We start from the raw sequence: 21,214 nt of genomic DNA on the forward strand, positions 1-21,214 counted from the left end.
GAGCCGGCGAAGTTCACCGGCGACGAGCACTCGGGACGCTCGCCGCTCCCCAGCCCCAGCCCCAGCCACGCTCCCACGACCCCACTTGCCTCTCGAGTCACTTCACCAGACGCCGGACTTACTTGCTCGGCGACGCGAACCGGAAAGCCCGAAATTCGCGCCACACGGATTTCGCGCGCAGACTCTGGCGGGCGGGGTTGAGGGTGGAGACAGCCGAGGGCGGGTCCCGGGCGCCTCACGCGGCGCCATTATCGCCGGAAGACTGCTGGGAGTTGTAGTCTCCGGAGCATGAGACAGCCTAGAAATGGGACGGAGTGGGGAGGGGAGGGGCGCTGTCCCGCACAGCATGCTGGGAAGCGGCCCGGAGCCTGTCCTCCCCATGGACGAGCCGGTGAGGCTGCGAGGTCGTAAGGGTGACGGGCGGGGATAGGAAAAGGGTTGGTGAAAAGCTTCCTTGCCAGACACTGCGGGAAGAAAGGCGGGAGACCGCGCGGGGCATCCCGGGAGCAAGGGCCGGGCCGGGCTTGGGCGCGGGGCATTGTGGGAGGTGGACGCTGCTCCGGGTTGGGTAGGTGAGTTGAGGGGGAGGGGGCGGGAAGGGTGCACTGCTTGGGGAGTGGAGAAGCACCGCTGTGTAGGATGGTCAGGCCGGGAGGGGCGGTGGTGAGACGGGCTGGGAGGATCTGGGGAGCTGGGAATCAACAAGAAGGGGCTGCATGAGGGAGGGAAGGCTCAGCTGGACGTGGGGGGAGCATCAGGGGTGAAGAAGCCCGTCTGAGGACAAGGGGCCAAATCCAGAACAAAGACATTGAGAATAGTAGTTATTGCTGGGAAGAGGGGGCTGCAACTTAACCCAGGAGGAGAGTAAGTCTTAGGAGGAGTATGAACCACAGATGACTGTTGGTGACACTTCTGAGTTCAATTGGCCACAAGTGGGCCACACCCCTGTAGGCTAATGGCCCATGACAGGACTTGGGAAGGGCATCTGAAAATAAGAGCATCCCTGGGAAGCAGAAGCCACAGATCAATGTAGCAATTTAAGGTGGTCATATCTTAGGGGCAACGGCTTCATATCTGATAAATCTAGGGGAAGAGGAAGCCAGAGTTTATAAAGAATATAGCTGGGGTTTGAAATCTATGCCTAGCTATGAAGGTAGATATGAGTTACAGTCAAATGTAGACTCGTGGGAAAAAGAAGTTCCTCACCAGGGGCAGGAGACACATCTGGGAGAAGGAGAAATCTTAGCCAGAGACTAGGAATACATCTGCAAAGATGTCCACGGCTGAGCTGCGAGCACATATTTAGAACTGATTCCCTTGTACCTAGAGGTCACATTTAAGGCAACTGGGACTACAATGGAAATTAAGTGCCGGCTGGACCTAGGGAAGGTAGACCACAAAAATGGGATGGAGATTCCTTTCTGGAAACCAAACAGTAAAACCACTTTGATTGGCCCAGAGAGATATACGAGGCATCAGCAGCTGGTTAGACAGTCTGAATAGGGGAAAATGGGATAACCCAGGTGGGGATGGGTCTGATGTCCAGTTCTTCCCACTTCCACTCAGGGCCCCAGGATGGAGCTGACAGAACTCCCACCAGGCACAGCAGTGCAGAAGGAGGAACAGGAATTGTTGGATCGAACCTTCTTCTCCTGGGCTGAATTCAGCCGCTTCTTCGACAAGTGGTGCCAGCAACGGCTGGTGGTCTTCTCGGTGAAGAGCTCCACACACGTGGCACGCAGCCCCTGGGCCAGCGCGCCCCCTCTCTACAGGCTCATCCACGTGCTCAAGTACAGCTACGTGCTGCTGGTGTGCAAGGATGTGCGCATGCCCAACCAGTCCACAGCGTGGTGCGTGATCCTGAGCTGTGACCCTGCAGGGGGAGGGGAGCCAGGGGGGAGCCAGACAGCTTCCTACCCACAGATTCAGTATCAGGGAAAGAAGCCACTGGCTCTGCCAAGTACAGAGAGGCCAAGCAGAACAGATCAAGGAAGGACACTTTCTGAGACAAGGAGAGAAACTGAGCCAGGGGACAAACATACTCACTGCAAAATAACCCATGCTTGATATGCAGGGTTTAGTAGAGGCCATGAAAGAGAGTGAAAACACAGTGAAACAAGCTAAAATGAAATGGGAGAATTGCTTCCCCAAATACCAGAACCAGCCAGAGAAGTAAGAGGGCCAGGGTTTGCACTAACCAGGTTTTGCACGCCTATGAAGAGCAACCTGGGAGTCTGAACTGCAAGGAAAGCCACAAGACAGGCAGATATCTGTATTCAATGTAGAGCCAGATCCTGTGCTGGGAGCTGGGTCATTTCAGACTAAAATCTGCCCATCTGTAATGTTTTTACTGGCCAGGAGGATTGATGTTAGCAGAATAAGCATGCAGGTAGGTCCTGGCAAATGTGTGGTGCTACCAGATGATTGGTTGACAGTCCAAGAAGGCCTCTCAGGGCTGGGGATGTTCTCATTGGTATGTCTCCAGTCTTCATCAAGTTTAGGACAAGAGAAAACCATGCTTCTGGATAGCAAATGGTCAGCTGCTGAGATAGGCCTTGAGAGTTCCTTTTTGTTCCTTTTCTCTTTACTGCCTCATACTCAGAGCTGCCTCTGCTTTATCCTGCCTGTCTTGGGTGTGTGAGTGGGGGAGGAGAGATAGAGAGAAAGATTGAGACTGATAGTTTGAGGCCATGGATAATAGCAGAGTGCTTAAAAACATAGGCAGTTCCTTTGGGCTGGCTGCCAGATGCCAGCTCTAGTGTGTGTGTGTGTAAGACCTTAAGAATACAGACTATGCCTTTGGACATAGACTCTTAAATGTACTGCTTACTAAAGTGAGGTACCATTAAGTGATAGATTTCACACCTCCAAACCTCAGTTTTCACATCCCTGGAATGGGGCTGTCACATGTATACCTGCTTCCCAGGACCACTGTGAGGATATATGAGTATGAATAAGAGGGCATTTGCCCCATGCTTGGCACCCAGGGCAGCCAGTTAAGTGACAATTGTTACCAAAGTAGGGGCATAAACGCGGGACTGGTGTCTACCTGTGACTATAGTCATGGAGGAAATAACTCCACCCTCCTGGGCCTCTGCTTGCTCGTTTAGAAAATAAGGAACACAGAAGTATCTGTGTCATAGGTTTCGAATAAATGAATTAATATCTGTTAATTGTTTGGGTGGACATCCCACACAGGGTAACACTCCACAGCTGTTCTTACCCAAGGTATTTCAACATTTGTTGTGGAGGTATGCTCTAGCTTGTTCCTTATTCTAGAAGCTGAGATTCAAAGGTCACATCCAGAGCAGCATCAAGCTCATGTCCTCACACAACTGTGTCATAAAGGACAGGGCTAACTTAGTCTCTGCCTTTGCTAGCAGGACCAAATTCAGCATTTAGCAGCCATTTACTAAAGTCTTCTTGTGTGTCTGTGTTCTTTACTGGGTGTTTTCAGACCAGAGTTGACTATTTCACCTCTTGAACTACTTAGAACCTAATGAAGGAGACAAAGGTAAAGGGAATGAAAGGGAAGAAAGAAAAAACAACACAGAAAGGAAGAGAGAAATTTCAAATAGCCATATAGAGTAGCGAGCATCAAATTGAGGGTGGAAATGAGAGATGGATAAAAGGAAACAAAAAGTGGTCCGCTCTACTTAAAATCTTTTTTTTTTACATGTATTTATTTTGTGGAAAAGGGAGGAAGCATGCCACAGTCTAGGTGCAGAGGCCATAGAACAACTCGAGGGAGTCAGTTCTCTCCTAACTCCATGTGGGTACCAAGGATCCCTTCGGCTTGGCTTGACAGCAAGCACCCTTACCCACTGAGCCATCTTGTATTTGGAATATTAGGAGAGGTTCTAGAAGGGTTTCTAGAAGAGATGCCCAGTAAAAAGGTCCTTGGAAAGTTTATTTATACACTTGGGCAAGTACAGTTTTTTAACATATGGTGTTTACTATCTGTAGTTACTGTCCCAGGCATTCTACAAATGCCAGGAAGAGCCATTGGGCAGGGGTTGCATGGCTGTGGAGACAGACTATTGCCTTGATTTGAGCCTGATGACCTAGTAGACAGAAAGATTTGTTCCTTGGTAGAGCTCTGTAATGCAGGGGTCATTGGCTAGTTTGGGGACACTGATTTGAACTCATCATTTCTGAGCTCTTGAACCTGCCCAGTTGCTCAGAGTGGGCCCTCTTGAGTACCACAATCCAGGGACAGGCCATTGCTTTAAGTCCCTAACACGGATGGTGTCAAAATCAGGACTTGGCAGGGCTGAGTCCAGGGACTGAATCTTCATTCCTGTGATACTGACAAGTTCCGAAAGGCTGTTAACAGTCAGTACTAATTTAGGAAAGTCTCATTCATGTGTGTAGATAAAGGCTGCTCAAACCCGAAATAATACTAATTGCAATACTGTTTGGCCAATAGCTTAAGCATATTTCTAGCTAGCTCTTACATCTTAAATTAACCCATTCCTATTATTCCTGCGGACATTTTTCTACTTGGGCAGCTACATGGCATCTCTCTGACTCTGCCTTCTTTCTCCCAGCATTCAGTTTAGTTTTCCCCACCAAGCTCTATTCTACCCTGTCACAGGCCCAAAGCACCTTCTTTATTAACCAATGGTAATAAAAGGTATTTACAGCATACAGAGGGGAATCACACTTCACATATGGGCCGTGGTCTGGAGGACAGGGTTGAGAGTCAAAGAGGAAGCTGAGTATCTGGGGAGTATTTGAGAATCACACTTTCCATAGATCCAGTGGCCTTAAGTTGCCCTCCAAATACCTCCTGCTCTCCAGCACCAATGTCATTTCCCCTAACACTTTTCCTGTAGGACTGTATTCCTTAACCCTTCCCAACATATCCCAGCCTTTAAAAACACAGTCTTTAAAATCTACAAGATAAAGAATGATTATGTTGGGCCAGTGAGATGGCTCAGTGAGTAAAGGTGCTTGCTTCCAAATCTGACCACCTAAGTTTGATCCCAGGGATCTAGATAGTAGAATGAAAAAAATGACTCCCACAAGTTATCCTGAGCTGCACATCTGCCCTGACACAATTTTCTTTTATTTAAAAATGAACAAGAAGGGAACACTATTTACTTTTGGATGAGAAAAAATGTTTTTTTTTGGTTTTTTTTTTTTTTTTTTTGGTTTTTCGAGACAGGGTTTCTCTGTGGCTTTGGAGCCTGTCCTGGAACTAGCTCTGTAGACCAGGCTGGTCTCGAACTCACAGAGATCCGCCTGCCTCTGCCTCCCGAGTGCTGGGATTAAAGGCGTGCGCCACCATCGCCCGGCCCGAGAAAAAATGTTTTTATGAAGGAGGAAAGAATATTAGGTTGGTGGCTGTAGAGATGGAAAAACAAAAACAAAACCATGGATGGTCCAGAGATGTTTTGAAAACATAACAAGCAGGGTATAGTGATGAGTGGTTTTGATGAGATAAGAAGGATGGCTGAATGTGTTGCCAGGTGTTTAGGTGGAGTTCAGTGATTCATTCAGTGTATACAGTTGTCTTTGATATCTGTGAATTGATCCCCAAACAGCAGAGTCCACAGGTGCTCAAATTATGTAGCATTTTCATATAAGCCATGCCTATCTTCCTGTGAAATTTAAATACCTATACATGACTGCAATACCTACTGCATGCATGTGTTTAATTGTGTTGTGCTGCTGGGGGAATATAACAAGGAAAGTATGTATATATGCATGCAGTACAGATGGTTTGCAGTTTTTCTTTTTCCAACCAACTTTGATCTAAAATTGGGAGATCTGCAGGTATAACCAGAAGCACTATGGTTGAACCATTATGTATATTTGCTGAGCTTCTTTGGGGGCCAGATGATATTCTAGTAATGGATAAAATGGGTAATTTTTATCCAAATTTGCATTTAAAGGTGCTGGCATTATATGCCATCACTATATGCCCAGGAAAATGGCACATTTAGGCATCCATACTTCGTTATGTGAGATGCCAGGACCCCACAGAGGACATGTGTTCTCTGTCAATATGAATGCCTTTACAGAGGAAGTGGTATCCTCTGAATGGAGACCTGATCTAGGAGCAGAAACCACCCAGGATCAAAGGATCAGGCCAGATTCCAACAAATGCCAGTGACCTCGCCTTAGAAAATAAACGGGTAGATCTCGGGCATGTACCATTTTTGGTAGATCAAATGTGGCTGCGTATTGCTTCCACCTGGTACCACTGTGGGGCCTATAGGTTTGTTTTATTTATTTATTATAATATATTTACTTAAGAATTTTCTGGTTCCAGCACTGAAGTGGGGAGAATTCAAGGCCAGCATAGGTTGCACAGCATGACTGTGTCTCAAACACCAAAATAGATTACTTTTCTAACTTTAGATTTTATTATTTTAAAAAGGGGGAAAGTCTCAAGTTATTTAGATTTTTTTTCTTTTTGATCTGCTGGCTTCTTCAGTGTGCATATAGAGAAAAGAAGTGTCTCTAAGGAACTTTTCATTATGCTGTTGATCCTGAGGCCAAACACCTGTCTCATGAGAGATTGGAGACAACGGAAGACCATACTGGGGGATCTGCTACTGGCATTCACTAGATGTCCAAGGAACTGTGACTTCCCTACTATATAGCAGGCTGTGTATGTTACAGGGATCATAAAACTAAGAAACTTTGGGAGCTTCTTTCAGCCTGAAACTCATGAAGTTTTATTGAAACACAACCATTCTGTTGATTTGTATATGTATTTGTGTGTGTGTGTATACATACATATATATATACATATATATATAGTATCTTTTGAAATATATCTACTATCTGACTCTTGGCAGAAAATGTTTGCCAACCACTATTCTATAGGTAAAACCCTGCCAGGGGAAAAGCAATACTCCATAGAGAAATACTGCAGAACCCTCTTTCAGGAAGATGTCAATTTACATACTATTATTATGAACATACTGATTTTTTTAAGATCCTGGGATCAAACCCAAATACTGATTTGTAATTCCTATTCTCATTCATTCTTTACAATACTAATTATAACTCCCAAAATTGATTCCATGCAAAGGGATTTGCTCCACAGTTCGAGAACCACTCATACAAAGAGGTATCTAAAAACGTATCTATGACTATAAAGCGTATCTATTGAATGACTGTAAAGTCTTTTAATAGTTGTCAGGGTCATGAAATGGAGCATTAGTCAGCATGTGGAAAGCCTGGGAAGATCTCTAATAGTCTTCAAAGGAAGCACAGAAGGTGCCCATTGTCTTTGTCTCCTGTTTTGTAACCAATTACCATAAATACAGTGGCTTAAACTTTTTTTCTTTTTGACACAAGGTCTCATGTAGACCAGGCTACCTTTGAGCTTGCTATGCAGCTGAGGATGACCTTGAATTCCTGATCCTCCTGGGCTATGTTCCTGGAGGTATGGGGACAAGAATCCTCTACCCTTCCAGCTTTTGGAACCCACACAAGTGCTCTGATCCTTTCTCTGAATCTTTTACTTTCTTCTCTCCCTCATAAAGATCCTGATGATGATATCAGTCTCCTCACCACTACTACAATCTAGAATTGTCCCATTTCAAGATACTTAATCACATCTGAAAGTCCCTTGAATGTTAGGTGACATATATAGTTCTGATAACTAGGATGTGGACACTTGTGATGGGGTACCAGTTTTCTCACAAAACAAGGGGTTTCTTTCCAAATTGCAACACACATATAGGAAAACATACACTATGCATGCTCAACATGATGACTTTGCCAAAATAAAATGCATGCATAAAAATTCTAGAACTAGACCAGGTGTCTAAAAAGGCCACTACTTTCAAGCCTAGCAGTAGTGGTGAACTTAGTCTGCGTTTATATTTAACACAGATGGGAATCCCACAATGGGCTGCTCTTCTGTTCCTGACTTTGTTGAGGTACATCCACATTGGAAATGGTAATGGTTAGTTGGTTCTTTGTGTTGTTTGGTGTCACATTTTTAAGTGTATATCAAAGCCTGTTTTCTTGACACATTGCTGTTGATCTGGGTTTCAGGTTCTGGTTGGTATACATAGTCCTGTTTACATGCCAATCATTGTCTTTTGTTGCCTAGATGCAGGCAGTCATGTTGATTGGGATCTTAAGATATAGGATTCCATAGGTAGGTACTGCCCGGGTTCTTCAAAGTGTCCTTGACACATCTATGGCATGATGGGAACTGTTGTCAGTCTCAATTCTTGAAGTTTCCTGTTTTTCATTTGTTGGTTTATTTATGAAGAGTTCTGGCTGCCCTGCCCAGTCTAGTCTGGAATTCCTGGACTCAGGTGACGTTCCTACCTCTAGAAAGAGTAAAGTAGCTGGATATACAAGGTTTGAAAGCAGAACTATACAACTCATTGCTTGTGGTTTTGAAAACATGGCAAGGCAAAAGACATAATTGCAGGTAGTGATTGCCTCTGAGTACAGAGGAAAGGGAGAATTCATTAAGGCCTCATCTGGAGATGGTATTGTGAAACCAGAAGCAGATACAAGACAATCTGAAGTGTTTTCCTATGATACTACATTTCTTTACTTATTGCATGTGTGCCTGTGCATACGTGTGTGTGCGCATATGCATAGCAGTCAGAGAACAGTTTGCAGGAGTCTGTTCTCTCCTTCCACCATGTGGGTTCTGAGAATCCAACTCAGGTCATCAGGCCTGGTGGCAAGTGTCCTTACCCACTGAGTCATCTCTTACCAGCCCCTAAGTATTTTATTGCTAAGATTTTCTAGTGGTCATATAATGAGGTATATGGTCAGTCACTGGACAGAGCTGGGTGTGGAGGTGTAAAACTTTTTACCAATGTGTATTGCTTACTGTGTTGTATATGCTAGTTCAGTCTTTGGGGGGGGGGTCTTAAGCATGTCAATTCTTTTTCAGCCACACAAGGATCCTATTGCCAGATAGAGAAAATGAAACACAGAGACTTATACAAATTCACCCAGCTGATGTATTCTTAAGGCTCTCCACTCTTCTCTATCCTTGAAACTTAATGAGAGGAGGAGAGGGGTGGGAGGGAGGGGGATTAAAAAAAACAAACAGAACTGAGAATGCACAGAGGGTTGTGACAGAGGCGCTGGTGGTTCCCTCTGCAGGCCTCCCCAGCCCAGCTGCCCAGCCTTCATCACTGTCAAGCTGAGCCCTTTGCGGGATCGACTCGTGGTGTCTGAGTGCCAGCTGACCCACTCGCACCCCGCCTGCCCACGTGAGTTCGCCTACCACTTCCGCCCGGGTCACTTGCTGGCCAATGCCTGCCTGCCTGTCCGCATCACCAACCAGATCTCCAAGCAGTTTGTGGCCCCTGCTGATGTGCGCCGCCTGCTGTCCCACTGCAAGGGCCCAGACCACGGGGTCCTGGATGCCCTCCAAGTGCTTGAGGGGCTCTTCCGCACAGATCCGGAGGCCAAGGTAGGGTCGCACAGGAGGCAGCATTGGGAGGGGAAAAACCACACTGACAGATTTCATGGGTTGTTCGTCCATCCTCTTGCCACACATCATTCCTTCATCCGTTTATTCAGTAAGCACCTGGTAGAGTGCTTACGGTGCAGCCACAGAACACCCGTTAGTGCAAGCTGCCCAACAACTTTCTACCCAGTGCAGACTCTCTGATTCTGTGTTACATTATATGGGAGCCCTAGACGTGCATAGCCAATGAGCACTCGAAATGCAACCAGTACCATAAGAGTCTGAGTTCATTTTAGTTGATTGAAACAGCATGTATGGCTGTTGGCTGCCTTATAGAAGTTCTAGCGACAAAAACAAAAACACCCAGATAGGATGTCAGTTGCATACTAGGAAAAAGAGAATACAGGTGAGGGAAGGGCAATCTAAATTTTTTTCAACATGGACTATGCAAACAGAAAGTACATAAATAAGTCCACTGTTTAATGAATGTTCCCAAGGATTATGCCCCTGAATTGGCCACCCAGGAAGCTGTGATATATAATGCAGTAGAGTGAAAAGTATTGTAAAACAAGCTGGGGGTGTGCAGAAAAATGGTAAGATACTGTTGACTCTGTTTCTTCTGTGCTCCTGGGGATAGAACTCAAGGCCTATTACATGTCAGACAAGTTCTCTACTACTGAACCACACCCCTGCCCCTCACTGGGGAATTCTAGTCAAGTGCTCTACCATTGAGTCATGCCCCAAACCCTCACTGGGGGATTCAGGACAAGCACTCTACCGCTGGACTGCATCTCCAGCCCCAACTTTCTATACTGATAGTAATTTTATTTCTGTTATTCAGCATAGTAGCCATTGCCCTCATATGCTCTTGATCATTTAAAACTACTAACATGAAGAAGGAGCTGAGATTTTGGTTTGTTGGTTGGTTGGTTTCTGTTTGTTTCATTTTTTTATTGTTGGTTGTGGGGGATACACACATGTGTCTGAGGTTAACTTTGGTTACTTTCCAACATTTTAAAAATGTATTATATTTATTTTTTGTGGGGGTGGATATACAGGTGTACCCGTACCACAGCTTGCATGCAGAGAGAGGTCAAAGGAAAATTTGCCAAAATCAGTTTTTCCCTTCTACCATTTAGGTCCTGGGGATCAAACTCTGGTGCTCAGCCTTGGTTGTGAGCACTTTGACCTGCTGAGCCACCTCCCTGGTGCCTCCACCTCTGTTTTTTGAAGCAGAGACTCTCACTGAACCTGAAGCTCATTTGACTAGGCTGGCTGTCTGGCCAATAAGCTTGTCTCTGCTTTCCCTAAGCCCCCCCCCCAACCACGTGCTGATTTTTTTAATGTGTGTTTTAGGCATCTGAACTTGGGATCCTGTACTTAGTGGCAGGCACTTTACCAACTCCTCCATTTCCCCAGCGCAGAACTGGAGTTTTTAAGTAATTGAACTTAAATAGACATCATCACTAGTATGGCTTTTACATCAGGTAGTGTAGAGCTGTACATGCACAGGTAAGTTTGCATTTATATATATATAAACACATATCCAGTAACAAAGCTATGAGTTCATGAGATATCAGTTGAAGTGTTTTATGTACTTGGACCTTAGTCACCAACCCCACATCTGCCTCTCCCCATCCTGTTATAGTCATTCTCTTTCCTAATAACCCTCCTTGATTTTCATTATGTATATTTTCTGAGAGAAAACACAATATTGTTCTGTTTCAGTCTGACTTGCTTAATATGATCTCCAGGCCCATCTGTGTCCCTGTAATTGACATATGAGCTAATATTGTTCTTCTTTATGGCTGATTAAAACTCCATTAATGTTAGTCCCCACCCTCCCTGCATATGTGTGCATCTGCGTGCAGGAGCATGCACATGCATGTGTATACACACACCACTCAATAATGCTGTCTATTCTATACATCATTTGCATTCTTTTTTCTGGTTGTTTCTTTGTTTGAGGCAAGGGCTTATGGTAGCCCTGGCTGGCCCAGAACTGGCTGTGTATCTAAGGATGACCTTGAACTCCTGCTGGGAATGCAGTAGTATGCTATCATCCTAGCACACAAATGGTTTGTCTTGCCTTGCATGCTAAAGAATACCAAATGCCAACATCTTTCCTTCTTTCTCTGGGGCTTGGTCAGGTCCCCTGAGAAAAGTCTTCCCACCTTCTGATTGGTGGTGAAGGCCAGGCTGCCAGAGTCTAGCAACCATGTGGGGAAGAGACTGGAGCTGGCAGTCAGCATGATGCATGCCAACCCTCATGGAGCTTGGAATCTCCCTCCTTCATTCTCAGGTGGGCCTGCTGTCCCCAGGGCCAGCAACCTTTTCCATTTACCCTACTTACAGAATAAACCTCCAGTCACTTGGGAGAGTGACAGCCTAGAGGGAGAGAAGAAACCCAGGGTTTCCAGCCGCCTCACCTGGTCTTATGGGAATGTCCTGTGTTGCCTTGTCCTGATGGGGGATTCCACTACTGGTTTCTAGTACTTCCCACCTGCTCACTTAGGGTTCATAGTTCTTGTGGGTGGGATGACAACCCATTTCCTCACCTGATTTCCAGTTTCTAAGGTAAGTTTTGTACGTGGTGTCTTTTCACTTGAGAGGTTGAGGAGAGAGTGGGGTACTCAGTCCATCCCCTTGCATAGTTTCCCTCAATTTCTTTCATTTATAAGTTCTTTTAAAAGAGTTCTGTATTATAAAGCACACCAGTATTCTGAGTTCTTTATTGTCATCCCAAGACTAGATAACAGTTTTCCTTTCACTTTGCAGCAGTTTTCTAAGTAAAGGTACATTGGCTTTACATCACTATACTCAAATGTCCAAGGCCATGAACAAAGTAAAGAGATTCATTTAGTTCATAGTTCTAGAGGTTCAGGTCGAGAATCAGCAGCCATATTGCTTTGGGTCCCTGGCATGATGGTACATCATGTGGGGAGCATGTGGGAGAGCAAGCTTCTCAAGATCCTGGCAAGACAGGAAACGGAGAAGCTGCAAGGCCAGATGGGGTCACAGTCTTTCAGATACATACCCTAATGAACTAAAGACCTCTCAGAAGGCTCCAAGGAGCACAAGCCTTGTAACACATACACCATTGTGGGACACTGCTAGTACTGAAAGGCATAAGCTCAGCTCCTGGCCCTTTTCTTTGTATTTCATTGACCATAGCAAGGAATGATGCTGCTTGCAAAGCACATAAAGTACAAATGCTAAGTGCCCAGGATAGAGAAAACTGCAGTCACTTGTCATGGTTTGAATGTGAAATGCTCCCTATAGGCTCATGTGCTTGAGCACATGGTCTCTGGTATGTGACACAGTTTGGGGATGTTGTAGAGCCTTAAAGAGATGGAGCATGGCTGAAGTAAGTGGGACACTGAGGGAGTATCTTCAGTCTTTATAGCTTGGTCCAACTTCCTGTTGGAGCTCTGCTTCCTAGCTGCAGTCACAGGTGACCAGCTGCTTCACACTCCTCCACAACCCAACTACTGCCATGAAGGACTGTAGCCCCTCAAACTGTAAGCCAAAATAAAATCTTCCTCACCTCAGTTGTTTCTTAGCAGGTATTTGGTCACAGTGATGAGAAAAATAACCAGTACAGTATGCAAAGAACAAAGACAACCTCCCCAAGTTTTGACAATATTTATATCCCATCAGCCATTTTGAGGGAATATAGTCAAAGCTGGCAATATGATTTATTGCTATTGATATGTTTTGAAAGCTTCCCATACATTATGGCTGTGTTGTTTACAAGCTGTGGGAGAGTGAATGCATTATGAACAGGTAATTTAGGTTCTTGGAGCTCCAGTTTGTTCATCCGTAAATGTAGATTGATGATGATGGACGTTGACGATGATGATGATGACGACGAGATGACGACAATGATGATAGACACTATTTTATATGGTTGTCAGGTGAGGGTTAAGTGTGTGTGTCAGAGAATGTGTGAACTTTGCTTTATAGGAGATGAACAAATGTCTGTATTCACCCCTGATAGGGCATCAACAACATACCCAAGAAGCAGTTCCACCTAAGACTAGCTTCGAAAACTGGTGAGTTTATTTAGGAACATGGCAAGTTTACAAGGAGCTACACGACTGGGGGGGGGGGGGTCCTGTTTCCAGCAACTAGTAACAGCCTATACATCTCTGGGGAGGGACTGGTTTTCTTTTCTTTCTTTCTTTTTTTTTTTTTTTTTGCGGTTTTTCGAGACAGGGTTTCTCTGTGGTTTTGGAGCCTGTCCTGGAACTAGCTCTGTAGACCAGGCTGGTCTCGAACTCACAGAGATCCGCCTGCCTCTGCCTCCCGAGTGCTGGGATTAAAGGCGTGCGCCACCACCGCCCGGCTTGGGACTGGTTTTCTTGAGTCATTCCCCACCATCATACTGGAGCTTTGTTGGACCCAGTCCTGTGCAGGTCTTAGATAAAGGATTGTGTGTGTGTGTGTGTGTGTGTGTGTGTGTGTGTGTGTGTGTGTAGCTGCTAAAATCTGAAAAGAGCAATGTCATGTATTGTCTAGATGATGTAGATGACACAGCAATGAAATGGGTACAGAGAAAGAGAGAATCTGGAAAGTAAGAGGTCTTTTATACCTTAACTATTAGCTACTATCATCACACCCTCATTTTCCTCCATTCAGCACAAAGTAAGAGACTGATACCACTCTGATCATATGAATGGGAAAGGTGGACTTGCATATAGGGAGGCATGAGTGGGAGTGATAAGTGCTGTGGTCTCTCTATTAGCATTTCTAGCCTCTACCCACTACCTGCACACACCTGAAATAGTGCTCCTTAAGCTTTTCCATCTCTGGAGACACACCAGTGTGCACAAAGCCAGATCCTATGAGTTTGGCCTTCTGCCCAAGTCATGTGGACTCAAATCTCTGACAGTTACTCTCTTGATGACCCAGACAAGCAACTGGCCTCTCTGTGTCTCAGTTTCCTCTCTGAAAGAGGGAGTGGATAATTACAGGCCATGTTTTGTGGGGTTATCAAATGGTTTGGAGGGATGTCTACTAGAGAAGCCGCTTCATGTATGACTAATGTTCCTAAACACTTCATTCACCCAGAATCATCAACTTAAGATGTATGTATCTTTGGTTTGCTGCCTGTCCCACACTCGGTATTGCACCTTATTTACACCCTTCCATGCCTAGAGCAGTACTCTGCATATTATGTTTGCTCTATAAGTGTTTGGAAGAAAGCTAAACTTGTTTACAATATAGAGCACCACCTTTATCAAATGTCAGCACATTTGGCTCTCCCACACACACATACACGCTGCCACTCCTAAACACCTGAACCTATCTCCTAGACCCACCACTTGCTAGTGCCAAGACTTGGGCAAATCACTCCTCTGGTGCTGTTGGAGACCTTTTGGTGACTGTGAGTGTTAGTGATTCACTAGATACAGAACACAGAACAAAACACAGAAAGCATCTTATACTCACAGTTAATGGTTTATTACAATGAAATGACACAGCTTAAATTGAAATGTAAACAACTCCATATGTGTGCCCTACTGAATAAAATATGTGAGTTAAACATATTTTAAGCAAATTAAAACAACATTAAAATGCTAGAGGCTGGAAGGATGGGTCAGTGGTTAAGAGCCCTGCCTGCTCTTCCAGAAGACCCAGTTTAATTTTCAGCACCCACCTGGAGACTTATAACTGTAACTAATTCCCAGGCATCCAACACCTCTTCTGGGCTCCAAGGGTACCAGACACACACTTGCTTCACAGCAATACATGCAGAAAAACAATACACAAAATAATTTTTAAAATTAAGCAACGATGTGTGGAAATATTGTAGTAGAATTATAACTGAGTCATTAATAAACTTACTGTATTTTTTTCTTAAAATATATTGAATCTCACCAGGCATGGTGGTGCATACCTTTAATCCCAGCACACAGAAGGTAGAGGGAGGAGGATCTGTGAGTTCAAGGCCAGCCTGGTTTACAGAGCAAGTTCCAGGACTGCCAGGACTGTTACACAGAGATATCTCAAAAAACTATATATATAAAATCTCATCCTTTGGGGTACTAAATGTGTGATTTTAGAGTTAGGAAAGCAATGTCTTTCTTCTCTTTGAATTCTGCCAAACCTGTTATTTAGCAGATATCTGTCTTTGTGTGTGTGCATGTGTGGCTATGCATATGTGTGGAAGCATGTTGCATGTGCCTGAGCATAAGAGTGCACATGTCCATGCAGAAGCTAGATCAGAGCATCATGTCTTCCTCTATCTCTGTCTCATTGCCTTGAGACAGGATTTCAAGCTGAAGTGAAAATTACTATTTTCAGCTTGACTGGCAGTCTCCAAGCTCTCAGTATCTGTCTTTGCTTCCCAGTGCTGGGGTTACACTTACAGCTGTGTCCAGTTTTCTATATGGGTGCTGTGGATTTGAATCAGGTCCTCATGCTCATTCTGCCCATTGAGCCATCTACTCAACCTGTCCCCAAGTTTTTAGTATATTTTATGAAGGCTGAACATGATTCAGTGTTTTTTAAATAGTCTTGCAGGATGAGGTGGGATTATAGCAGAGTGGCTGTGGAATGATCTCTGATTAAATTGGATTCAAATTCTGTTTCCACTGCTGTGTGTTATTTCTTACAAAAGCTAGCTTGAAGGAGTCCAGGACTGGCCCAATAACTAAAGAAATATAGCTCAATTGGTAGAGTTCCCTGGATTCCACCCCCAGCACCTAATATAAAACAAGTGTAGTGGCACATGCCTGTAATCCCACCTTTTTGAAGGTAGGCAGAAAAATCCGGAGTTCAAGGTCATCCTTAACTACATAGTTTGAGACCAACCTAGGCTACATGAAACCCTATCTTGGGGTTGGGGGAGTCTGTAAACAGATACTCGGTGTGGTCATTATGAACTTGGACTCTTAGAGAGTGCATACTCCTTCTTAGTAATGATGCTGCTTGCACCAGGCAGTATACAAGACACATTGATGCCGTTCATTCCTCTAGTCACAGGACTTGCTGTTGCCATTTTAGAGATGAGATGGCGGTGACTCAGGCTGCCAGAAGCCACTTCGCCAGAAGGCAGGGGGTGTAGGACCTGGGGTGGAGCAGTCTGGTCTAGAAAGCTTTGTTTTTAACTGCTGCTCCCTCACTAGGAGGAATAAACAGTTCCTACAAGAGGAAGAGGAAGCAGAAACAGAGGTTAAAGAGGAAACTGAGGCAGGGAGGTAAAATCAAGCCATGAGGTAGACAAGAGAGCCTCAAATCACCACCATTTGATCTACCTCCATTATCTGCTACTTACCAGTGACCCTCAAACTAAAGCCATGGGGACTCCCAGGGAGACTTGTCTAAGCAAGTTCAAACTCTCAGCTCCAGCAGATGCAGAGTGGGTCCAGGCATTCGTCTCTTGAAGCTCCTGTTGCTGGTAGTGGTCTTAAGGCCCTTGCATAGACTGCTCTTGGGTGCAGGAAGGAATAACACTCGGCTTCCAGGAATAGCAACTAGAGCTGAAGAGTATAAAGGGTCTAACAGTATCACAGATATCCTAATATTATCAGATCAGATCGGGGTGTCCTGGTCGCAAACGCAGGAGAGCTACTAGTTTACAAAAGCACTTGATTTTGATTTTATTACACTGTCACTCGCCAATCAAGATTCTATGCAAATGCATGAACGAATGGATTTGCATTTCTACAGAGGAAGTGTGTGCCCTGGGAACTGGGCAGGACGCGCATGAGTGGACATGGACACACACACACAGTGTGCCCTGACCTCTTTCCTTGCCTCCCTACCCTTGCCCGCAGGTGAAACTGGTGTTTGTAGAGGACCAAGCAATGGTGGAAACGGTGTTCCTCCTGACATCACGCACCAGGGCACTGCTGCGGCGCTTCCCGCGCATCTTGCTGGTTGACCGGCTGCCTGGGCTGCAGGGCGCGCTGGACTTGATGGCAGTGCTGTGCGTGGACAGCGCAGGACGTGCGCGCCAGACCGCCTGTTGCGTGGCGCGCCCCGGCACGCCTAGCCTGCTGAGGTTCATGCTGGTCTCCCTGCTGCAAAGCGCTCCGGATGTCAAAGGCCGCGTGCGCTGCCTCACAGCTGGACCTGAGGTGGCTGGGCAGCTGCGTGCAGTTCGCCAGCTGTTGCCCTGTGCGCGCGTGCAGATCTGTCGAGCTCAGGGTCTGGAGACTCTCTTCAGTAAGGCACAGGAGTTGGGCGGTGCCAGCCAGGAGGATCCAGACCTATGGCCACTCCTCTGCCGCCTAGCAGATTCAAAATCCTATACAGCTTACAGTGAGGCGCTGGCTGAGCTACGTTCCCAGGCTCCAACTGCCTTCATCAGATACTTTGAGCATAACTGGGCACCCCGCCACGACATGTGGGTACGTTTCCGTGCCTACGAAGCAACCCGTGACCTGGATGCCTGTGCTTTAGTGCGTGGCCATCGAAGGCGACTTCTTCGCCGCCTCAGCCCTTCACACAGTGTGGCTCAGTGCCTTCGCGACCTAGTGGCCATGCAGTGGGCTGATGCGACTGGAGAGGCAGCCTCCGAGGGTGCTCATGGTGACAGAGTGTTGCTGGAGAGTGAGTCTAGGAATAGGGCTCAAGTGGAGAAAGAGAAGGTGAGGGGTACAGAGGCCAGCAACTGGAGAGGGTCTGAGCGAGAAAGTGAGAAAGGAAAGGGATTACAGTTGAGAGATGGTCAAGGAGTCTGGTTGGAGAATCAGAAGGTGAAGGGCCCTGAAGGGACAGGAGCCCAGCTGGAAAAAGAGCACTTGAGAGGGCCAGAGGTCAGAGACTGGAGGGGAACCCAGGTGGAGGATGGAAGGGTTAGGGTGCTGGGGTCCACAGACCAGAGAGGCACCCAGGCTGAGTCTGAGAAGACCAAAAGTCTTGAAGGAATTCCCTGGAGGGACATCAAATTGCAAGAGGAGACGGCACATCCAACGAAACCTCGAGATTGGAAAGGGCCTCAGTTTGACATGGAGAAGGGGCTAGACATTAGGAAGTGGGGGGATGGCCATGTGGAGAAGCTCTTAGAGTGGGTCCCTGAGAATGGGGATCAGAGGGGACCCCAGTGGGGCGGTGAGGGGCAGAAAGGATCAGAGATTGCAGAGGACAGAGGTGGGAGGTTTCGAGTCAAAAGAAGACGGGGCCTGGAGGACATCGTTGTTGTTCATCTGGAGGATGCAAGAGCTACAGACATAGCAAATGGAGAGAAAGGGGGCCCCCGAACTGTGGGTTCCAAGAATGAAGGACAGCAGATGGAATTTGGGGACTTAGGAGGGAGGCTTCCAGGGCTGGGGAATGGTGTACCATGCACCACCCCTATGCGGACTGTGTTGGAGGGTCATCCAGAATGGTCAATGACAAGGGTCGAGTCCCTGGCTGCAGGGGAGATAGTTCAAGACAGAGGTGAAGAAGGCCCAGGGGAGTCAAAGAGGCTTTGCCGCCCCTGCAGAGATGAGGGGGTGGACTGTGAGCCTCTAGCCAAGTTCCGAGCTGCCTGCGGACCAGAACTGACAGACCTAGTAGCCGAGGAGCTGGCCTTCGCCAGACAGCACGGAACCCGGGGTTTTCACTGGACCGGAACTGGCTTTGCCCTTAAGGATGGCACTTCAGACTTCTTCCTGGATGGGGCCCTGACACACTGCAGCTGCTCGATCCATGCTGCCAGACGCCTGCCCTGCAGACACCTTTTTGCTGCTCGTCTCCTCACAGGGGCAGCCTTGTTTCACATGGATTTGCTCAGAGATTGCTGGGGGAGATCCCAGGAACCCTGACCCTGTGTACCCCTGCCTGCTACCCTCCACATGGAGGGCAGGAACATATTCTTTGATCCCAAAGATAACAGGGCTCATGCCCAATGGGCCATCCCAGCCCTTCTAATCACTTGAGTCATCTAAGGACCTCCTCTTGGCTCCCTTCTACATCCTATGGGATGCTGACTATGGTCTCTGAGATCCTGGAGCCACACCTGTGGGAAGTGCTAATGGCCCAGGCACATTAAAAGGACATTACTCTGGAGAAGAATGCATGAGGAGAGGTGTAGACAGGATCAGCCAAGACAGAAAACAAGGACAGAGCTGGGACAGGGAAGGCTCAGTGGAGGTCACATAAAGAAGCCAAGGTATGGGGACACAGACAAGTAAACTGAGAGCCCTGGGGACTACAAGATTCAAACCGGAGAGGCCAGGGAGAATGAACAAGACTGAAGGAGAAGAGAAAAGATAGAAAGGGGGAGACAGACGTCTGAGGGAAAAGGGGAGAAGAGATAGGAGGGAGGGTAAGAGATAGGACTGAGGAAGTGAGGCACTGAAGAGAGGGTGGAGGGGGAGGAGACAATTTTAAGGGAATATGACAAAGCATAGGAAGAGAAAAGATGGTAGTATGACCTGGGGACTTGGCCATTTCTCGGGGTGGGGCAGAGGAGATGGCTCTGAAGATCTAGTGGGACAAGCTAAAGACTGCCTCGGAGGGAAGGGAACTAACTGAATGGCTGTGCTTTGACATGGAATAAACAGCATTATTTTGGTCTCCAGGCTGAGTTCATGGCTTCTGGGGGGAGGGAGGGACACAGATCCAGAGGAAAAAATGAAACGGCCCAGAGCATCCCATTGTTCTTTCTGTCAGTGAATTTCTTCTGGGATGAATGGAGGGCTCACAATTAATCCATTGCTAGTACAGCTGATGTTCCATCCCTCATCCTTCCTCTTCTAAACCACTTCACGACCATAGCAATTTCCAGACATTTGGACATGCCCAAGTCCTCTGAGTAATTACTTTGGGAACGGGATTTTGGCCCATTGAGACTTCTCAAGCAGAGGCAGGACTTCTAGGAAAGATTGTCTTACTCTTTTGGTTTGGTTTTTTGTTTTGTTTTGTTTTGTTTAGAAAGGTTTCTTCTCTGTGTAACAATCCTAGCTGTCCTGAGACTCCCTCTGTAGACCAGGCTGGCCTTGAACTCCCAGAAATCCTCCTGCCTCTGGCTCCCAAGTGCTGGGATGAAAGGTGTGCACCACCACCACCCAGCTGTCTTACTCTTAAAATGTTCCAAGATGAGATGTGTGGTGATTCTAGGCCTACTCACCGCCAATCAGCTTAGGCCGGTGTGGAGATGAAGCCCATACTGAGAAGGAGCAGAGAACTGGGAGATGAAGAACATCTAATGTCAAAGAGATGGCTCATCGGGTTAAAATTTTTAAAAAAATAAAATTTAAAAAAGGTTGCTTTGCCAGGTGGTGATGGCACCTGGGAAGCAGAGGCAGGCAGATCTCTATGAGTTTGAGGTCTAGTCTACAAAGCAAGTTCTGGAACAGCCAGGACCATTACACAGAGAAATCCTGTCTCAACAAAACAAAACCAACCAAACAACAACAACAAAAAAAAGGTTGCCTTGCAAACCTGATAAAATGAATTCAACCTCCAGTACCCACATTGGGAGGAAAGAACTGGCTCCCAAAAGTTGTTCTCTCATCTCCACATGCATGCATTCACACACACACACACACACAGAGAGAGAGAGAGAGAGAGAGAGAGAGAGAGAGAGAGAGAGAGAGAGAGAGAGAGAGAGAGAATAATCTAGAAATCTCGATTCCTGCTGGACTCTGGATCCAGGTCATAGGCTTTGTTCTGGTGTAGTGCTTCTGAAGTGAAGGGTGTTAATGATGAAGAGTAGCTTGATGCTGGGGTTCTGTGTGCACAACTAAATGGGACCTACATCAAGAGTAGGCTACAAAACCCAGCTTGAGGTAGATTTTGCTTGGGCTTCCATGTAGACATGAAAAGTAAAACTTGTTGAGGCACAGAGTTGGATTTGGCAGG

The 21,214-nt window shown here is 46.4% G+C and overlaps 2 protein-coding genes across 4 annotated transcripts in view; one reads left to right on the forward strand and one right to left on the reverse strand.

Moving 5' to 3' along the window:
- Lig1 (DNA ligase 1) overlaps positions 1–520 on the reverse strand; it is a 35,645-nt gene extending 35,125 nt beyond the window's left edge. Inside the window, exon 1 of one of the 2 annotated variants that reach the window (XM_075991322.1) lies at positions 123–520. The gene's annotated coding sequence lies outside the window, so the exon portion shown is untranslated. Of the gene's footprint in view, positions 1–89 lie in introns of both variants that reach the window. The other variant, XM_075991273.1, reaches the window with a different exon arrangement.
- Zswim9 (zinc finger SWIM-type containing 9) lies at positions 243–19,927 on the forward strand. Of its 2 annotated transcripts, none has more exons than XM_075991337.1 (4): positions 243–391; positions 1,567–1,850; positions 9,103–9,415; positions 17,197–19,927. In XM_075991337.1, exons 1-4 carry the CDS (start codon positions 305–307, stop codon positions 19,171–19,173), a joined length of 2,661 nt encoding a protein of 886 aa, XP_075847452.1. In that variant the 5' UTR covers positions 243–304; the 3' UTR covers positions 19,174–19,927. The 2 variants fall into 2 exon arrangements, with proteins under 2 accessions (XP_075847452.1, XP_075847461.1); XM_075991346.1 differs by lacking the exon at positions 243–391 and adding an exon at positions 533–572.
- Positions 19,928–21,214: the final 1,287 nt, after the last annotated feature.

This window comes from Microtus pennsylvanicus, chromosome 1 (assembly GCF_037038515.1).
Source record: "Microtus pennsylvanicus isolate mMicPen1 chromosome 1, mMicPen1.hap1, whole genome shotgun sequence".
Lineage (NCBI taxonomy): Eukaryota > Metazoa > Chordata > Mammalia > Rodentia > Cricetidae > Microtus > Microtus pennsylvanicus.